The sequence below is a fragment of the Amaranthus tricolor genome, chromosome 4 (assembly GCF_026212465.1).
Source record: "Amaranthus tricolor cultivar Red isolate AtriRed21 chromosome 4, ASM2621246v1, whole genome shotgun sequence".
Lineage (NCBI taxonomy): Eukaryota > Viridiplantae > Streptophyta > Magnoliopsida > Caryophyllales > Amaranthaceae > Amaranthus > Amaranthus tricolor.
Window position 1 is genome coordinate 24,484,854 of NC_080050.1, and position 18,956 is coordinate 24,503,809.

The 18,956-nt window shown below is 35.8% G+C and overlaps 3 protein-coding genes across 4 annotated transcripts; 1 reads left to right on the forward strand and 2 right to left on the reverse strand.

Annotated features, from left to right (window-relative positions):
* Nucleotides 1-710: 710 nt before the first annotated feature.
* LOC130811065 (O-fucosyltransferase 31) lies at nucleotides 711-6,146 on the reverse strand. Its single transcript, XM_057677222.1, has 10 exons — nucleotides 5,763-6,146; nucleotides 4,953-5,015; nucleotides 4,768-4,849; nucleotides 4,625-4,695; nucleotides 4,410-4,498; nucleotides 4,123-4,326; nucleotides 3,334-3,556; nucleotides 2,149-2,376; nucleotides 1,528-1,725; nucleotides 711-1,432 (listed from the first exon to the last, which is right to left on the reverse strand). The coding sequence occupies exons 1-10, from the start codon at nucleotides 5,919-5,921 to the stop codon at nucleotides 1,223-1,225; spliced, it is 1,527 nt and encodes a 508-aa protein (XP_057533205.1). The 5' UTR covers nucleotides 5,922-6,146; the 3' UTR covers nucleotides 711-1,222.
* A 1,271-nt stretch (nucleotides 6,147-7,417) lies between these two features.
* Nucleotides 7,418-13,788, reverse strand: LOC130810636 (uncharacterized). The gene is made up of 2 exons (XM_057676771.1): nucleotides 12,728-13,788; nucleotides 7,418-8,370 (listed from the first exon to the last, which is right to left on the reverse strand). The coding sequence occupies exons 1-2, from the start codon at nucleotides 13,005-13,007 to the stop codon at nucleotides 8,297-8,299; spliced, it is 354 nt and encodes a 117-aa protein (XP_057532754.1). The 5' UTR covers nucleotides 13,008-13,788; the 3' UTR covers nucleotides 7,418-8,296.
* Nucleotides 13,789-13,982: 194 nt separating this feature from the next.
* Nucleotides 13,983-16,663, forward strand: LOC130810635 (serine/threonine-protein phosphatase 7 long form homolog). Of its 2 annotated transcripts, none has more exons than XM_057676769.1 (4): nucleotides 13,983-15,223; nucleotides 15,301-15,388; nucleotides 15,464-15,883; nucleotides 15,962-16,663. In XM_057676769.1, exons 1-4 carry the CDS (start codon nucleotides 14,322-14,324, stop codon nucleotides 16,481-16,483), a joined length of 1,932 nt encoding a protein of 643 aa, XP_057532752.1. In that variant the 5' UTR covers nucleotides 13,983-14,321; the 3' UTR covers nucleotides 16,484-16,663. The 2 variants fall into 2 exon arrangements, with proteins under 2 accessions (XP_057532752.1, XP_057532753.1); XM_057676770.1 differs by having other exon boundaries at nucleotides 15,476-15,883.
* Nucleotides 16,664-18,956: the final 2,293 nt, after the last annotated feature.

An 18,956-nucleotide genomic window follows, 5' to 3' on the forward strand; every position in this document is an offset into this window, starting at 1 on the left:
TGATGATGGCTTGTATAAACTACTTGGTTCAATCTTAATCAATTCGGTTTGTGATGCCACTACTTCAACCAAGCATGATGATGATGATACTTCTCTTGATGACAAGAATGTAATACGAATATCTTCCAAAAAGTCCATGGGTTGTATGGACTTAGTTGGTATTTAATCATACTCTTTTGTAAGCCTATAGAGGGCATTGTAGTGCATGTGCTTTTGTATATTTTTGTGCATATGTTTATTTTGGTTTCTTGAGTATGTTGCTAGCTAGAGATGTTTTTGAGAGTGTTGTTGGATGATCTTGAAGGTGATGTTTTGTGACTTGAAAAACACTTCAAGATGGAAATTGTTAGGATTATTGGTGACTTATGTTCACCAAGTAATCAAGAACAAGATTAAAAAAATTAATCAAATATATTAGTGAAGTTAGAAGAGGACACATCACATATTTGTGATTGGTTGTGTGGGAATCAATAGTACATTGTACTATTGGTAGTGATATCTTGATATGTGAAGGGTTGAAGTGCAAGAAATCAGTCATAGGATTAAGGTAAAAAGCATAGGAGACCATGGGATACATGGAAAAGGAATGTCAAGCAAAAAAGGAAATCAGAACAGCCGTCCGACAACCTCTGTGTGACTCTATTGCATGCTGTTTTTGTTGCTTTTGTTTTCACTATGCTGCTGCCCCATTTGTTGAATATTTATTTCCCTATATATACTCACATATACCATATGTTATGTGGCACCAAAGTCTCATTATAGTGAGCTACCTTGCTCAAGTATACTCTCAATTAGCTCCTCTTTTCCCTTCTATTGTAATTCCTTCAAATTTTGTATTTCTGCTTTAAACACATTAATATTAATCCTAGGCTAGATGGTGGATGTAGCCCAAATAAATCACCTTAAAATCTTTGTCTTGATTATTTATTTATTATTTACATTCATCATAAACTTGCATTTTTGGTTCATACACATTGACACAACACAAACCTTCATTTAAACCTTAATTTGTGATCCTTGAGTGAGGTTAATAACTCTCCTTTCAAATTTGTTTGTTGTTGGGTTTTGGTAAACTCAAAGAAAGGGAGGACAATATCATTCCAAATGATGGATGGGTCCTGGCCATAAGATTAGAGTAATGACTAATGACATGAGTTAGCTAAAGCACGAGTACCCAAGAGGAAGAACAAAGCAAAAGAAACAAGATACATAAACCTTTATTTTAGCTTCGACACATACAATCAGGGACGGGATAAGTATATATAGACTGTTTCTCCTTCCTCACTCGAATTTGTCCTTGCCTATTTTTGTGTCCAGCTACAACTGCATTTTTAAAGTCGGCCCAATCGATACTCTTATTCAGGAAAAGTTGGCCAAGTAATGCCATGTTCGGTCTTATAGTCTTCAAGTTCTGATATGCCCGATGTCCCAACTGTAACACAATAAATTTTGTATCAGAGGAAAGAAGATGAGTGATCACCGAATTCGGGATGAAGGAAGTCAAGCTAGAAGAGTAAAGTTGCTTACGATTGCATTATGCATGTTTCCTGGGGAAGCCGAGATGAAAATGTCACTGTGCATGCTTACATAATAATCAACCGCAGCCAGCAACGAAGCTTTGCCTTCAACCTTTTCACGCTCATCAGCAGTCGCAAGACTCCTTTTGTCTTCCAAAAGTGGAAACAACTTAAGTAGCGTAGATATTCTGGCTTCACCACCATATACCTGAATAAAACACCGTTGTATGCTCATAGAAAACAGCCTACCATTTAAGTTCTTACGGCCCGTTTGGTTAGAGGTATTAAATGGTGGTAATGGGAATGATTTACAGTGTGAAATTTCATCAAAAGTTTTATATCATTCCCATGGTGATGAAACTTTAATCACAAAAAAGTTTTTTTTTTACAAATTTCCATTACCACCTAATACCACCTCTCCCAATAGTAATGCATTGGAATCAATTTTATGAAGAAAATGAGATGATTGAGTTTGACAAGCATGGTCATCAAGTTAGCCAACAAATTTTTCAACCACAATTACACTAGCTTTTCATTCCTATTACCACCGTTTATTACCACCTACCAAACGGACCGTTAGAGACCCTCGGAAGAACTAACAAATTTCAAAGGAGAACACTCATTTACCGACCTTGTGGGAAGCTAGGTAAAGACGAGTATTATTAGTGAAGCCTAAAGCAGCTAGCAGTAATCCGATCTCTTCCGGGGTTAATGGGCAACGCCCTTGATTTCTCAATTCCTCATCAGTGAATTGAGTTTTCATAACTCTTCCTTGCCAGATGACTTGACGATATTTTGCAAGAGCCAATTTTTCAGCTCTACCACCACCAAAATCACAAGCGGAATGTGCGGCCATATCCTGAGAAACGACATCACAATGCAGAAGATTAGTAATGAATTGACTGCTTTGAAAGGAACAACAGACATAAAGCTCCTCAGACTTGTCATTTAACCCAAGTCACAGAAACTCTCAAAACCAATGACAATCAGGTGAGAAAAAAATTATGTTGTGCACAATATGGAATGACAGAAGCTCATTGTTGACAAAAATTCCTCGTATCAAACATGGATTTGACCCTTTACAGTGATGACGGAAAGAGCGGGGAAAAGATATAGAAAGAAGGGGATGAGGGCAAAGTGAGTAACCATGAATCACACAAAACTCCTGGAACAACTCAAGATAAAGTGGACAGCTCTCAGCAACATTTCGGTATGTTGATTCAGGGAAGAGCATGGACTCTCCAAACACACCTTAACCTATACTCCCTCTGTGTCTACGAGAATGTACCCAAATTATTTTTGGTGAAATTTAGTTGAAAGTGAAATTAGATTGGAGAATACGACAAAAAACAATTAGATGATAGAAATAAGTGGTTAAGATGGAGAGATAATACGTTTGTGGATGAGATTTAAAGAAAGAAAGTGGGGCCATTACCGAAAAGGGAAAGGGTGCAAAATGAGTAGGACAAACCAAAATAAAAAGAGGTGCAAATTGAGAGGACAGAGGAAGTACAATAGATTGGCTGGTTCACTTTAAGAGATAACGAGGCAGATTAAAATGGCTATATGATTATATGTAACAATTGGGGTTTGAATAGTGTTCAATCCAACTCAAAACAAGGTAGTGTAAAGATATATTAGGGAGCTTGGACTTCAGAAAGGCGTTCTGACAAGAAACAGATGATTCTGTAGAATGTATAATGCAAAAATATCCTCATCCTGTACATTTTCCCTTTAAATTGTAATACTGGTTCTAAGGATAAAACAAGGTATACCTACAGTGAGATTTTAAAGAGAGAATGGGAGAGAATTATACCTTATCAAACCGGAGATGCAGCACAGCATACTTTTTAGAACTTTGTCCAGAGAACTCATTAGGATACCGCAACCGACTAATAAGGGAGTCACCCAATGCCTTAATATGTGAAACAAAATTTAATGCTTCAAAGTTGACCTTACAGCGAAGTTGTTGAAGGCTTTTAGGCAAGTTATCAAAAGCTAAGCGGTGTGAAAAGGGGGAAATTGCAGCAATTCCATATCTGAAACAATTCAAATAGATTTAACATTTAAAGCCTGCTTATTGGAAAAGAAAGAATGGAAGACTATCAGGAAAAAACTAAAACTAATGAAAAGGCGCAACTCTTCAACCAGAGTAAAATAAAGAGAAGGGCATAGGCCATCCTTAAAACAGCTTTACATGTTGAAAACAGCTTTGCCTGCTTGGGTTGCACTAAATCTAATATGACCATTTTCTTCACTCAAAGTTTATTAACGGCCCGTTTGGTAATCGGTACTAAATGGTGGGAATTTGAATGATTTCTAGTGTAACTTTTCATGATATGTATCATTTATTCCCATGGTAATGAAAGTTTGATCAAAAAAAAGTTTTTTTTTCACAATTTTCCATTACTACCTAAAACTACATTTTCAAATGATAATGCATTGGAATGAATTATGTAAAGAAAATGAAATTGTTGAAGGAGAATAAGCATGGCCATTAAACTTGTCAAGAGATATACCTTCTAAATTACACTAACTTTTCATTATTATTCTCACCATTTAGTACCGATTACCAAACGGACCGTAAGAGTTTAGGAAAAATTACCTCTGCAATACAGGTAATACATTTTCCAAGTACCAATCAGCTGATGCATGGACAGGTGCAGTTTTGATTCGGGTTTCACGTATCCCTGTAGCATAGTATTCCCTAGAGCTCCAAGCGTAATCAACAGGCAAGTCTTTTACTATAGATATTTCATCACTTAAGCTATTGATAAAGTGATCCAAATCAAAAATTTCTGCAAATGAACTGCAAAAGACACAGAGCATTGCAAATTACATTTCGCATGACCTACGTCATGAAGTGAAGATATCAATCGTCTAATGAGCTACCTAGAATCCTGCCAAACTGGATTTACTTCCAGGTGTGGGATTACGAGAGTTGCATTCAGAATTTTAGCCACTGCAACGGCATCACAAATCTGAAACAGGAAAGCCGTGTATCAACAAATCCGATCAACACACTTTGGCAAAATCATGAGGGAACAAGAGTTGAAGGCCGAAGCACAAGCAGCAACAAACAATGAACTAAAAAGACATAAAATTACCCCCATCCTCTGCTGGTTCAATCCTCCATCAAGAAACACTTGAATAAAACCTTGTGACTTCTCGGGCAAGGCTGCCAACCAAAAATAATGTTTAGTTATGCTCAAAAATCGGTAACAAACACCCACTAGTTTCAATTACTTACAAGGAGTATTTTTGGTCTTATGGCATGGTTTCCATCCTTGGTCAGGCAATGGAGACCACAGTTCAAGCTGCTGTCTATAAGGCTGAAAAATGCAAGAATCAAGTAAATGCCAGCAATCAAATAGCTATCCATTACACCATAACGAGGTCAAAGATAAAAGCACAATGATGTGAGAGCATACTCACAGTTTGCGATTGTATTGCACCCTGAAGGAGACGGGAATGTCTTGGTTTGGGTGCATTCCATTCCTGATATTTGAAAAAGAGCAATTGGAAAAAACAACTAAAATTTATCATATACTTTTACAAAATACACTGAAATACACATCTAACCAAAGAACAAAAGAACCATTATGTAATTCCAGCCTTAATTAACCTAAGAAGTTTTCCTATAGTTACTTTATGATAATTGCCCTAGAATCCTTGATTGATTATATATATTCAAACAACTCAAAGTAAGTTCTTTTCACTGAAAAAACTCTGACATGATTGCATTTTCCATAAATATATATGTCGATTGTTGATATAGTTTGATACAATCAATTTCATTTTCAAGTGACACAAGCGCAAACAAGAATCTTTTCTAGTCATTATCATCCAAGTAAGCAAAATTTCCATACTTCAACAAAACCTATATTCCCATACATATCCCTTGATCCTAGCATATGAAAAATAGCAAGAAACAAGACCCATTAATTATTTTAAGCAAAAATGATAAGATACAATTCTTCTAATCATAATAGCAAAAGTACACAAATTATAAAACCAAGCACCAATTTTGGACACTGTCAATCAGAAAGTGATAAATCAAGAAAAATCAAAGTAAAACAACTGCAATAATCAGAATGAATGAAAGAAAATGTCAAAATTTAAAGTGCCCACCAAAAATTAACAATTGCCCAGATTTATTTAGAGACAAAACTAAATAAAAAAGTACATAATAAAATTGAAAAAATTAAATGTAAAAGAAATTGATAGAGAAAGAGAAAAACTTACAGAGAAAAGAGAAGGGTAAGAGCGAGATAAAGGAGAGAAGAGATGAGGGGAGAAGATGGGTAAAAGGAGAACAAATAAAGAAGCAAAAGCCGGTGATCTTTGAGAGTAGTAACTCCAAAGAAGATGATGATGTTGTGACACTTTCATGATCATCATCATCAACAACAAAAATTTGAATATGATTGGGAAATTACAATCTTTATTGCTGTTCGGTGATAAATCATGATGAGATTTGCAACTCAGTTTCACCTTGGAAGGGAATGTATTGTGACTTGTGACTTCACAAGTCTTCAACCTCAGTTTTTCATTTGTTCAACAGTTAACAGTTCGACACTAAAATGTAGATTTTGGAGGATTTTTTTTAAAAGATGAGATTTTCTTTTTCTAAAAAAAAAAAAAACTATACTAAATGCTAAAATTTTTTTTGTCAAAAACGAAGTACTCCATTTTTAAATTTTGTTTTAGATGAAAACGAAGTACTCCATTATAATGGCAGTTTTTGGAAAAAAAAAATGGTTTACGATGAAAATTATTGTTGAGTAGTTTTTCAAAAAAGAATTGTTTACAAGTAGTTTTTGATAAAAAAAAAAAATAGTACTTATAATTTGGCAGTTTTACACTAAGAAAATTTTGTTTCGATAGTTTTTAATAAAAAAAAATTTATTAGGTAATTTGATAATTTTTGTTGGGTTTTTGGGTCCCTTTTTATGTGGAGAAATTCATTTTATATGAAGCCCCTTTCATCAAACACATCTATAAAAGCAAGAGAGAAGAGAGAAATAAAAACTCTTAAAAAGAAGGCAGACCGTATACCATCAGTCAACCTCCACGAAAAAAGGTCATTTCCTGGATTTTCAATCGTTGATCGTCCTATAATTTTAGGAGCCTGTTGGGACACATAGGGCTTCATTTTGGACGCTTAGATCATCATTTTGAACTTTGGTTCGTCGGTTATGATTTCTGGACAGAAGCTGTTGTTTGGCTGAACTCATCTTTTTTTGTTTCTCAATTGTTGATTACTATGGTTTTTTGTTCTTGGATAGTTTGAGATCCCTTTGATGAACTTGGATTGAGTTTTGTAACCTCCTTTTCATCTTAATAAGAGCATTTTGGGTGGACTCCTAAAGTCCCGTGGTTTTTACTCTTCACACCGAAGAGGTCTTTCACATAAAAAATCTTGTATCTTTGTCCATGATTATTACTTGCTTTATCTTGTTTAACTGTTGATTTTTACTGTGTTTTATTGGTGATATTTGAGTGTGTTGAATTGGTGATAAGTATAAATATGGTGAATTAATATTATTGGGGTTATTTCCGCTATTTTAGTGTTATTATTTTGTGTAATTGGTAGCCATCAGAGGTGTTTTTACCTCATCAATTTTCTCTCTAAAAAATAAATATGATTAACAAAATTCTCAATAAGTAATAATGTAGAATATATAAATGGTGAAATCTAGCAAAGCACATGTGCTTCTACTAATTAGACCCTGAGTTTACTACAGTTTATTTATCAATTTAATTTATGGTTTGATTTGTTACAATAATAAGATAAAATATTAGATTATATTACTTAATGTTAAAAGATAAAATTATGTGAATGAAAATTAATGAAAGTTACTGGAATATTTTCAATCTTAAATATATAACAAAATCAATGGAATAAATGTGTAGGATCCATGCTTATTGTTCTTTGTTGTCGTATTCATGTCTCAACTTTTGCCCCAATGTTGCATCTAGTCTTGCTCAAGGTCTAGCAAGGTTTAGCAAGATGAGATTTCATACACGAATTCTTTTGCCTTTATATTTGCTACTGAACATTCTTAAGGGGAAATATCACATTTATTAGCAAATTCAAAAGGACGTGAATAATTTTTAGACTTTTTAGGTCTAATTATGGTCGTATTTCCCTCCCCTCTTAAGCACATGAGCCGTGGTAGGAGAGAATACCAAGAAGAGGAGTTCAGAGAGCACGACAACTCATTGGTCATACCAATTTACAGACCGAGCCTACACTGCCATCCCCGTGGCAAACGCAGAGCCTAATCCTAGACAAGAGGCTCCAAGGGTAAATTAAGAGGCCAATAGACGATTCAGTGAGATGGGAATCCTTTTCACCGGAAAGGTAATTGTACAAAAGTATTAGTAACTAGTTTCGTTTACATGCTCAATAATCAATTGCCCATGAGCAATGATTTGATTTTCAGATCAGGATTCAGGATGCGCAAATGCAAGCCTGATTGCCCAAAATATGAACACAACGTGACGCCAACCCTTCAGAATATGCCGCCAAACCGTGTAACTTTGAAGTCACACAGATTAAGTTTCTAAAAAATGTGAAGTAACCAATGTACAAAAACAAAATCCCACTTTTGAACAACCCAACAAACAAAAGAAGTTGCAATCTTGGCCACCAGTGTGTTCATGGCAGCATTGATTACAGGAAATGTTTATTCTAATTATATCCTGCAAAATGGTAAAAGTCTCTTTTAGAATGATATCAAGTCAACTATTATCTGCCTAGTACAACGGCAACATCAGATGAGAAGTTTTGTCGTTGATTTTCCTGCGGTATCTGCAGCAGCATCTTCATCTGCATCTGCATCTGCATCTGCATTCGCAAGAAGGGAGATTTTGTGATGAGGAAACGACTCAAATACAGATCAAATAAGGTAAAATCATTAACTGGATAATTGAGCACATTGCAGAACTAAAAGAGGTGCAGGAAAGTGCAGGAAACTATGCACTCTCTCCAGTCCATTCCATTCCTTTACCGATTTTCACCAAATCTGTAACTCGTGATGTTTTGTAGGATATAGGAGTCACTGAATGTTGAAAAAATGCAGATCAAGCATACACCACGTAACCATAATATGCATTACATACAATATGATGTGAATCCTATAGCCAAACCAGTCTTTAACCTTAAAGAGTTCCTATAACTCTTGAGTCAAACCATTTTCGAACATGAAAAAGTTCCTATAACACTTAAGTTGGACAAATTAAGGAAAAACTATCCAAATTTCAAATAAATACAAGTGACAACATAAATAGTTTGGTATTTACCATACTTGAATTCTTAATGGTCATATTTTGGTTCATATTATTTCAAGGTCACTTAAGAGTCGATCAATGAGTTATGTCTGAACATACAAAAAAAGTGGTCAAACGCTCCATTTGGACATGTTTTTGGTTCGTCAAGAGCATCCAAGAATGGACAAGTTGCTGAAAAAAATTAAACTACTTGTTTATTTCTAGCAATAAAAGTGAACTAATAGGCATCTAACGAGGCGAAATGATCAATTTAAAAAAACGGCGCCAAATGATCATCAAAAGACAAACATGAATTATCTAGTTCTTGAATAGGCTGGTTCAATCAAGAGCATAGCAAGAGTTCCAGAAGCTATTAAGCATTTCTGAAGCTTCTATAAACCGACTACATGATGTGGAGTCTTTAGCCTCTTCATTCTAACTTTACTTCATCAAGTTACAAACACTCTTTGTTAGGTAGTGTATCTGGCCTCATATTAGTACCTACTTGTACTTCTCTTCTACTTCATTTCTCACTTTGAGAAAGCTACCAAAGGGATTTGTTACTATTTTAACAATTGGCATAGAGTAGTGGAAGAAGGATGTATATGAGATAAAGAGAGAAATAAGTTTGTGGAAAGGATTAGGAGAGAATGTAAATCCATTGCCAAAAATGAAAATGTGGAAAATTTCAGAAGATGCAAAGTAGTATATATAGTGTTCTAGAAGAGACCGGGGAAAATAGATTAGCCCAATGTGACCCCAAAAGACCACCTTCTCCCATACAACTTTACCTATAGAAACCGATCTTCGAAAATTCTCCTATTTCATTCTAAACGTATAGACCATATAATGGTAAAAGAACAAATCACCCATATCTTTTTAAGATCATTATTCTGCATCATACCACAAAGGTTAATCAAAAGAAAATCTCCAAACCTCCAAGTAGCAACTCATTCTTTACTCCTGATCTTAAACTACCTTTTCCATAGTTCTCTCGCTGTCTTGCAATAGAGGAATAAATGGCCATTGTCTTCGGCATTCTCACAACATAAAATACACCAATGGGGATTTAATAACTATTAAGGTCTCCTTAATTGAAGGTCTCTCCATCGTGTTCAACTTTCCTTTGGCTACAAGCCGCACAAAAGCCTTTATCATTTTGGGGACCTTAGCTTTTCAAATTCGTTGAGTCAAAGGAAAAGAAAGAGATCTATGGCGATGGCAAACCAATACATAAAAGAAACGCAAGAGAAGGATTTTGATGAATCAGAGGTCTAAATTCTTAAATCAGATTTGGTTGATGGACTGAAATTTGAAGAATATCTAATAGCTCAACCATCGAGGCACCGACAGCAAATTCCTCTCAAATGGATCATGCCTGAAAAATTAAATCCAGTCAATATAATTGTTATCCCCTCCCAAGATAAAATTCAATATTGGTGAGTTGTGTTTTGATGAAAGATGATATGATCTAAGGAAAAGTTCTTTGAAGTAGTATGCCCCTAACCAAACATCCTCTAAATATTTAATAATATTACCCCTTCCTCCTAAAGTAAAAGCTAAAAAGAAGGAAGTATCCGTGAAATTGACTTCCAAGGGCTAAGATAAGTGGGTGTTAGATTGATTTTTCCTCCTCAAGACGATGTAGTAGAACAAAATTTGTTCGTATAATCATGTACCACAAAGAGATTGATTTGCATAGATATCTCCACGACTTCTTTCCTAATAACGCCATATCTTTTGCCCTTAAATCCCTAAAACCGATCCCCCCTGCTCATGAAGAAGCTTAATTCTATCCTAACTGATCAAATAGTCCCTTTTTCGAACCTTCCAATCCTCCCCAAGGAAAAACCCTCATCATTCTCTATAAGCTTCTGACAACACATCCTAGGGCCTTATACAGGGATAAAAAATCGATAGGAATACTGCTCAAATATGATTTAACAATCAAAATCCTCCCTTCAAAAGAGAACATCATCTTTTTCCACCCATCCAATCTCCTTGAAACTTTCTCTATCACCGGGCCCAAAAAAACCTTAGAACGAGGGTTGATGCTGATTGGAAGGCCAAGGTATTTAATATGAAATGATGCAGCTGCACTGTTAGCCATTGTAGTCCATCGATAGTCTTCATCACCCCCACGTTAATCCCTGGAATTCTAATTGCATATCCTCGATCAAGAAAGTTTCTTAGAGAGAAAGGATGTCTAAAGTCTTTCTGAAATTCCATTGGTACCATCTTAGACCAAAACTTTTTCTCCCCATACCCTACAATCTATATAGAAAAGGCCTATTAACTCCATAAGCCTTTTCAAAATCAAATTTGACAAACCCAATACCTAACCAAAAAGTGTTTAAATGATTGTAATTGTAGGCTACTTTGACTATACCGACTCTAAATTAGACCTACACTTCTACCAACCTGAACCTCAACCAAGCTGAATTGTAAGTGACTGAAACCTGAAAGTAAAAATTATATGCACACTCCTACATCAAGATTCAACATGTAGAGGAGCAACCGAATATTTTGCAACCACAATCGATTAACATTAGAGTTCTTCTTTGAGCTATTTTCCGTAGCGGTCTTACATGAATTACAATGCCTATTAAGAAAGAAGTTCAATAATGCATATTGTTCATTGATGACATTGTGTTAGTGCCTTAGTGGACAAAAAAAGAGATGATTTTAACGCTAAACTAGAAATGTGGAGGCTAACATTAGAACAAAAGGGTTATAACTAAGTCAAAGTAATATAGAGTATACAAAATTTGGCACAAAGGATCATAGTAGAGGTGTTGCAAAGTAGATACGAGTGAGCTTTTCGTAAGTGAGTATGTTAGGTAAATTGGCTCAAACAGAGAGCTATGGACGAAATATTATGTGATTGAAGTGTGCCACTAAGTTTAAACAGAAACTTCCAACAAACTCCCATCACACCAGCATAATTATATAAGATCAAAATGTTAGGCTTTCTGAAAAGGAAGATTGAGGTAATTGAAATGTGTATGATAACTTAAAATGGATGAGCGGCATGCCCCATAGGATTAAAATCGAAGTGAAAACATAAGATAGGGTATTGGAATGTAGATATTGAAGAGAATATGAGAGAAATCATTTAATTCGATTTAGTATGAAAAGAAATGAAAAATGCATTAGTTAGAAGAGTGAAAGATTGGAACTTTACGAAGATTAGAAGAGAAAGAAAGAGGCGAACATGACTTGGATAGCAAGAGTCAAATTGATATTAATTATTGGAATTTCCAGGAGTATATGACAGCAGATAAGTACATATGAGGTGATGTGGATGATATTGTCCGGGCATGTGTGGTGATCACGAATGGTGATGGCCATAAAATGAAAATGCTTTTGCCACCACGATCAAGAGATGAACAAACGATAACTACCCAAGAGTTCAAGGGAGATTACATTTAACTAAAATGAAGGAAGAGAATAAGGATATGGCTGGTTAGGTGAATTAATACATAGAATCTCTTACTTTGCTTTATTTTGGTTATGTAGTCGACGCTAAAAACCAAAAGTTTCTCCACAACAAAATGTCACTAAAAATGGCTCACTAACAATCAAAGCTCATACATGACAAAATGTTATGTTCAAAATCAAAACTTAATAACCACACACAAAACCTTTGATGTCTTATTTTCTTGTGCAATAGTTGACTATTGATTCAATGATCTATATTTTGTCTCTATCTCCTCCAAAAGAATATACTCATAATCAAAACGCTCCCAATCATCATGACAATTCACAATGCAAATAAGTGGATTAAACTCTTTATACACACCCATGATTTATAAAAGGAATTCAAGCATCATACCAAATATAAAATTTCCCAATTCAAAAAAAAAAAAAAAAAAAAAAAAAAAAAAAAAAAACAGAAACCCCGAACAAACGGAAAAAGAGAAGTGAAGGAAGACCTGAAGGGAGAGTGACAACTTCGCCATAGATAGATTTGAGGCGAGAAAGAGGAACAATGGCGGTATCAGGGGAAGAAGCTTCAGCATAAAGCTTCTGTTTCCAATCCCACATAGTTTTCTTCATAGATTTATTGTTATCTGTGAGAAGTTGTTTCTGAAGTTCAAGGGATTCAATCAAGTATTGCTGGTTCATAGACCTAACAGCAAGAGCAGTGAAAGAACCCACTAAGCAAATGTTTATGAAAGTATTGCTGTTGATTATTCTGTTCAACAAATTCATTTTTTTACTTGCCAACTCTATTTCTCTTTCTCCGATTTTTCTGTAAAGCCTTCAGAAGATTACGAGTCTCTTTGATCTTGACTGTATTTATTGGGTTGTGTGCCTTAACAATGGCGCAAGGAGAAGGAGAAGGAGATAGGAACGCGGCTGTAATGGGGAATTGAAGCGACCTCCGACGAGCGGTTGGAGTTGTTGACGTCGCTTGGATGAAGGGGGGTTTGAGAGTGAGAAAGGATGGAAAAACAAAAGCCAATGAAGAGGAAGGCCGTTGGATCCGAGCAACTCTTTGTATGAGACCGATCGGTTAGAGCCGAGAAATTTCCCTAAATAATGCAATTGTACAAAGTATTTTCCATTTTGCTTGAAATGGAAAACTAATTCCCACATTACCATCTACGTAGGATAGCTTTGAGAAATTTTTTTTTTTTTTTTAAATATAACCGCTACATGAAGTAGCGGTTTTATTCATGCATCTGGAGTAAACCGCCATCTGAGATGGCGGTTTTGTAGTGGAAATTTTTTTTAAAAAAAAAAAAATATATGTTAAGTAAACCGCCACTTGAAGTGGCGGTTTGGTAGCAGTACAAAGCAGCCACAGTGTCGTGAGTTTTCATTCATTCCACTCCATTCTTAGTTGCTGTCGGTTTTGCTAAAAAAAAAAAATTCTTCACTCTCATTTACTTCAAATTTACAATTCCTCTCATTCAACTAAGCTAATCAACTACATTCCCATCTTCTCCTTGTGTACTAGTTCATTTTCATCCTCATTTAAGGTATGAATAAAACCCTAATTTTTGTTCAATATGCAAATTGTTTTTTTTGTTCATTATTGTTTGAATTGAAGTTATAAAAACGTTAATTGTTTGTTACATTCTATTGTTTTCATGATTTAAGCTTACGTTTTACACATTTGTAGTTGAATTTTAGGATTTGTTTTGTATGCATATAAAGTGTTTGATGAAATGCTTCAATGAAAGTTTATTACTTTGTAGGGTTAGTTTAATGGTTTTTGTATATATTCATGGTATTTTTAGCTTTTATATTTGAAATGAACCTTATAATAAGTGTTCTAATACCTTAGTATCACAAATTCTTGTATTCAAATTTACACTTCCCGTTATAGTGTATTGGGGTGAGGAAGTCATGATATTGGTTGCAAATTGGTAGCAAATTGGTGGAGATATCACATGAAAGATCATTATCCCATTGAAAAACATGTTGAATTGGTTGCAAATTTGGATAATGCGAGGGAAGTCATGATATTTTTATGATTTTTATAACACTTATGGCGATGAAAAACACGTAACAGCGATCATGGCGATGCCGGGCCCAGTTGATCCATCAGTGCTTACGCTTCAGGCGACACACAGGAGCGTAGCTGCGTGGGAGGGCTCCACTGCCCAATTGGTTACTCGTCAGCACTACCAGGCGAGTACGTTACGGTGGGAGGTGGATGACAGGGTATTAGACGTAGTCGAGCTAGCTGGTTTTAGATACATTCACCGGTTGTTGGGCGGGGGCTTAGAGCTCGATCGAGCACTTATCACTGCATTGGTGGAGAGGTGGAGGCCGGAGACACATACCTTCCACCTCACAGTTGGCGAGGCAACGATCACGTTGCAAGATGTGGCAGTTATCATGGGACTGCCGGTTGAAGGACAAGCAGTCATTGGTCATGGGGAGGGAAATTGGCCAGCATTCGTACATGAGCTGCTAGGGGTTTGGCCGGAAAACCCTCAAGACCCCTCACAGCCGAAGATCATCGTTGGATCGTCATTGAAGCTGACTTGGCTTCGACAGCATTTTAGCGCGCTTGAGGATGATGCAGATGATGTGACGGTTGACAGACATGCCCGAGCTTACATTTTGTACCTGTTTGGATGCATCTTGTTTCCGGACAAGAGCGGCGACTCGGTACAGTTGATCTATCTCCCTCTACTGGGAGACTTGGAGCGCGTAGATGAGTACAGTTGGGGAAGTGCTACCCTAGCGTATCTGTATCGTAACTTATGTCGAGCATCTCGTAAGGGTGCCAAGGACATGGGTGGATGCTTGATGTTGTTACAGATATGGTCATGGGAGCACATTCATATAGGGAGGCCCATTATTCGGACGGTTCGACCGGATGGGCAACATGATCAGGAAGATGACGCGGATGATTTTGAACCGATATTAGGGTCACAGCATCGGCGCGGGATGGATCCTTTGGCAGTAAGGTAGCAACACTCAATTCACTATTCAAATTCATAATTTCACTATTTTATGATAGATGAAAATGTTTATTTGTTTACAGCTGGCTTCGCGTATATCTTTCGAGATCCCACTCCCCACATACTCTCGTCTACTACAGGGACGCACTAGATCGACAACGGGACGAGCAGGTTAGTAACATTTACTATTTGTATTAGTTATGAATAAATTGTATACATTACTAAGCATATTGATTTCTATTACAGATGACATGGCAGCCTTACACAGCGGCTAAGATGGAAGCTCTACCGCACATATGTACATCGAGCCACGAGATTTGGAGATCGCGTTGTCCTCTTATTTGCTTTGACATCGTCGAGCTACATCTCCCGGATCGTGTCATGCGTCAATTCGGTTTGGAGCAGGTAATTCCGCAAGCCTGTGACACCCAACGTCAACTACATGCGATCGATCGGAGGACTGGGGACAAGAACTACCTCGTACGACATAGATCGCATGTAGATGCGTGGAACGACCGAGCATCTACATTGGTTGGAGGAGATAACTTCACAGGTCATAGCTCTGCTATGTACATGAGTTGGTACAGGCGCATCTCCATATTACGCCTAACGAACATTGCATTTGCGCAGCCAGGATCACATTACCATCCGACATCTACGTTACTGGTACGTTTTCTTTCAACACTCATAACAAATAGTAATAGTTTTAAGTAACTGTTTTAACAATATAATGATAACAAACAGGCTGAGCGCATCCGATCGGTGTTGATACAATGTAATGACACGATTCAAGGGGCCGCTACATCGCCAGTTGACGTGGGCTATCGGCTATGTTCTCAGACCTTAGGCTCCATTAATGCGTCGTTGACCGATGCATTGAGTCAAGCAGGTTATGAGTACCTCATACCGACTCCACCCGTCATTGGCGACGTAGATGACACATTCCACACTCCTTCTCCAAGGAGTTCAGCCCATCGAGGTAGCTCTTCCGGAGGATCCAGTTCTCGGTCCACAAGAGGCCGCCAGCGTTCATCTACTCAGGGTCGGTCTTCCAGATCGCCATCGACATCCGCTACTATGTCGCCGTTCGTTCCCCCGTCTTCCATCAACACTCCTCCGCCACATCCATCGCCTCCGCAAAGGATTATCACATATCAGCGTGCTAGTCAACGACGAGCTCCTACTCTTAATGTCATTGCGGAGGTTGACGAGTTCACACCATCATCATCCACCGGTGCACAAAACAAAAGGGGCCGGGGGTTGTAGTTTAACAAACTTTGTATATTCTTATATTATTTTAACTTCTTGTATATTCTTGTATGATTTTAACTTTGTATGTTCATGATTGTAATATATCTTCGCATTATTTTCATAATTAATTTTTTCAAATCAAGCTGGTTCGTAATTGATTAATATGGAATAGATGGTATTGAACTAGTTTAATGCAGGTTACGTTCACTATTTAGTGGAAATGAAAGAAAAAAAAATATTGCTGCAGGCCACCAGCAAACCGCCACATGAAGTGGCGGTTTACCAGGGATCAAACCGCCACATGAGATGGCGGTTTGCCTTGACCAAACCGCCACTTCATGTGGCGTTTTTGTGCTTTATGTAAACCGCCATTTCAAGTGGCGGTTTGGTCTGAAAAAAAAAAAAAAGACTTTTCCACGTGGACGGTATTCTGGGAAATTCTTTCCCAAATTAGGTAAAGTGGGAAATTTTTTTTTTTTAAACATTATTTAGGGAAATGACTCGTTAGAGCCTAAGAGCTCAAATTCATTTTTAATAATAAAAATTACCAAGAATAATAGTTTAATTCAATCTTTTACTTATTTTGATATAATAATCTAATTTTTGATTTAATATGAATAATACAAATTATACTTACCTATAAATCAAATTATTCTTCATAAAAAAGTAATAAAAAATAAAATTAAATAAAAGTTATAATAAAAAGAGAAATTAAGTAAATTTATTTTTTAATTTTAACTTTTAGCTATATTTTCTTTTTTTAGCAAGAACATGCAAAAAACGGTCACCATTCAGATAATAATGATCATGGATAAGTGACGCTAAACTTCGAATTATTCATATTTAATCAAAAGTTATATTATTATAAAATAAAAATAAAGTGGACAAACAAAAAAAAATACACACAACAACTCTAAATAAAAAGTTATATAAATAGAATTATTTGGAGATAAATAAGTATTTTAATTTGCGTTGGTATCGTAAGATAATTTTGCCCACTTGTTATTTATCGCCCCTCTTTCTTATTATTGCCACCTCTTTTCATAAAATATTTTATTTTGCCCCTCTCCATCAAAAACTTTGAATTTTCTCAATTCATCAAATCCAACGCATGTTCAACGTAAACGTAACCCATATGATTTTTTGTATATGTTCTAAACACAATTTTAAATTTTCTTATCGGCTAGTTTCAAATAAATTTTATAGAAAAAACTAAATAATACAATGTCAAGTCGCACCAAACGTACGACTATACCTAGGTACAATCCTACATTTTATGTGACTTGGCCCTTTTTCAAAAAACAAAATCATTAAATTTAAGAAACTTTAAGAAATTTTGCATAAAATTAATTATCTAAGCTACCCTAATGAGAGACCGTCTCTCGGTGAGACAACCCAAAATAAGAAGCTCATATGAGACAATCCAAAACAAGAAGCTCATATGCTAATAATTTTATTAGTTGACTTATTCAGCCCATGTATGGAGAGCACCTCACGGTGAGACAATCTCACACAAGAGTTTGTGTATTTATCTAGAAAATTTGAAAAAAATAAGATTATTTAACAATTTTATTCAAAAAAAGGCTCCGTTCAAACTTTATTCCCAAAATAAGCGTCTTTGGCTCCAAAGCTAGATTTAGTGTAAACTCGCTCTTACTAACAGCAAATTAAAAAAAATGGTCAAAATTTTAGTCAAGGTATATGTCGCTGTTACTAACAGCGATCTAATGTTTGACTGGTCAAACATAATGTCGTTGTTAGTAATAGCGACATATCTCTTGACCTGGTTTGACTTTTGTTGATCTTTTTGTATGATTTAAACTAACCGTTGTAAAATTGAATAATAACCGTTATGAAATTGAAATTAGCCGTTGTTATTATGTTCTATAAATAACTCCATCATCTCCATACTTCATTGTATCAAAACTTCATCATTCTTATTCTAGTTAATTAATTTTGAAGGTAACATAAAGTATTATGTTAGTATTATTCTCAATTTATAAATGTTAATATTAGTTTTGAATGTTTACTTATGTTACTATATCATATGTGTTTCATAAATGTCACAGGAGCATTCTATTGAAGAGATTTGTGATTATGGTTATGAAGTTGAGATTAATACAGATTGGAGCGATGTCGATCCTGGCCGTGATTTTGTTGCTTGTCCTTTCTACTTAGATGAAGGATTCGGATGCACATACTTTAGGTGGGTTGTTGCGAAGGGTACCAAATCGCTTGAAAAAGAAAAACAAGAGCTTAAAGATGAGGTATTTAATCTTAGAGACAAATAGATGATATGGAACATAGGAAAGAAGAGACTGAAAGAATTATGACAAAGTTGAAAAAGCAATATTAGTTAACGGCGGTGGTTTAACTTAACGAATGAACTATGTAATTTGATATGGATTCGTTGAACATGAATGAAATAGTGTTGAATTTTCGAGAGCATTTTTCCTATTTGAATATGATTGTTTGTTTGTTTTTTATT

Coding starts and splice junctions, on each gene's coding strand:
- LOC130810636 (XM_057676771.1), bottom strand. CDS start 13,007: ATGAATTTGTTGAACAGAATAATCAACAGCAATACTTTCATAAACATT. Junction 8,371..12,727: donor AGTTGTCACTCTCCCTTCAG/GTCTTCCTTCAC, acceptor TTGCGAATGCAG/ATGCAGATGCAGATGCAGAT.
- LOC130811065 (XM_057677222.1), bottom strand. CDS start 5,921: ATGATGATGATCATGAAAGTGTCACAACATCATCATCTTCTTTGGAGT. Junction 3,557..4,122: donor GTATTACCTGTATTGCAGAG/GTAATTTTTCCT, acceptor GAATTGTTTCAG/ATATGGAATTGCTGCAATTT. Junction 1,726..2,148: donor TTTACCTAGCTTCCCACAAG/GTCGGTAAATGA, acceptor TGTTTTATTCAG/GTATATGGTGGTGAAGCCAG.
- LOC130810635 (XM_057676769.1), top strand. CDS start 14,322: ATGGCGATGCCGGGCCCAGTTGATCCATCAGTGCTTACGCTTCAGGCG. Junction 15,224..15,300: donor ATGGATCCTTTGGCAGTAAG/GTAGCAACACTC, acceptor ATTTGTTTACAG/CTGGCTTCGCGTATATCTTT. Junction 15,884..15,961: donor ATCCGACATCTACGTTACTG/GTACGTTTTCTT, acceptor GATAACAAACAG/GCTGAGCGCATCCGATCGGT.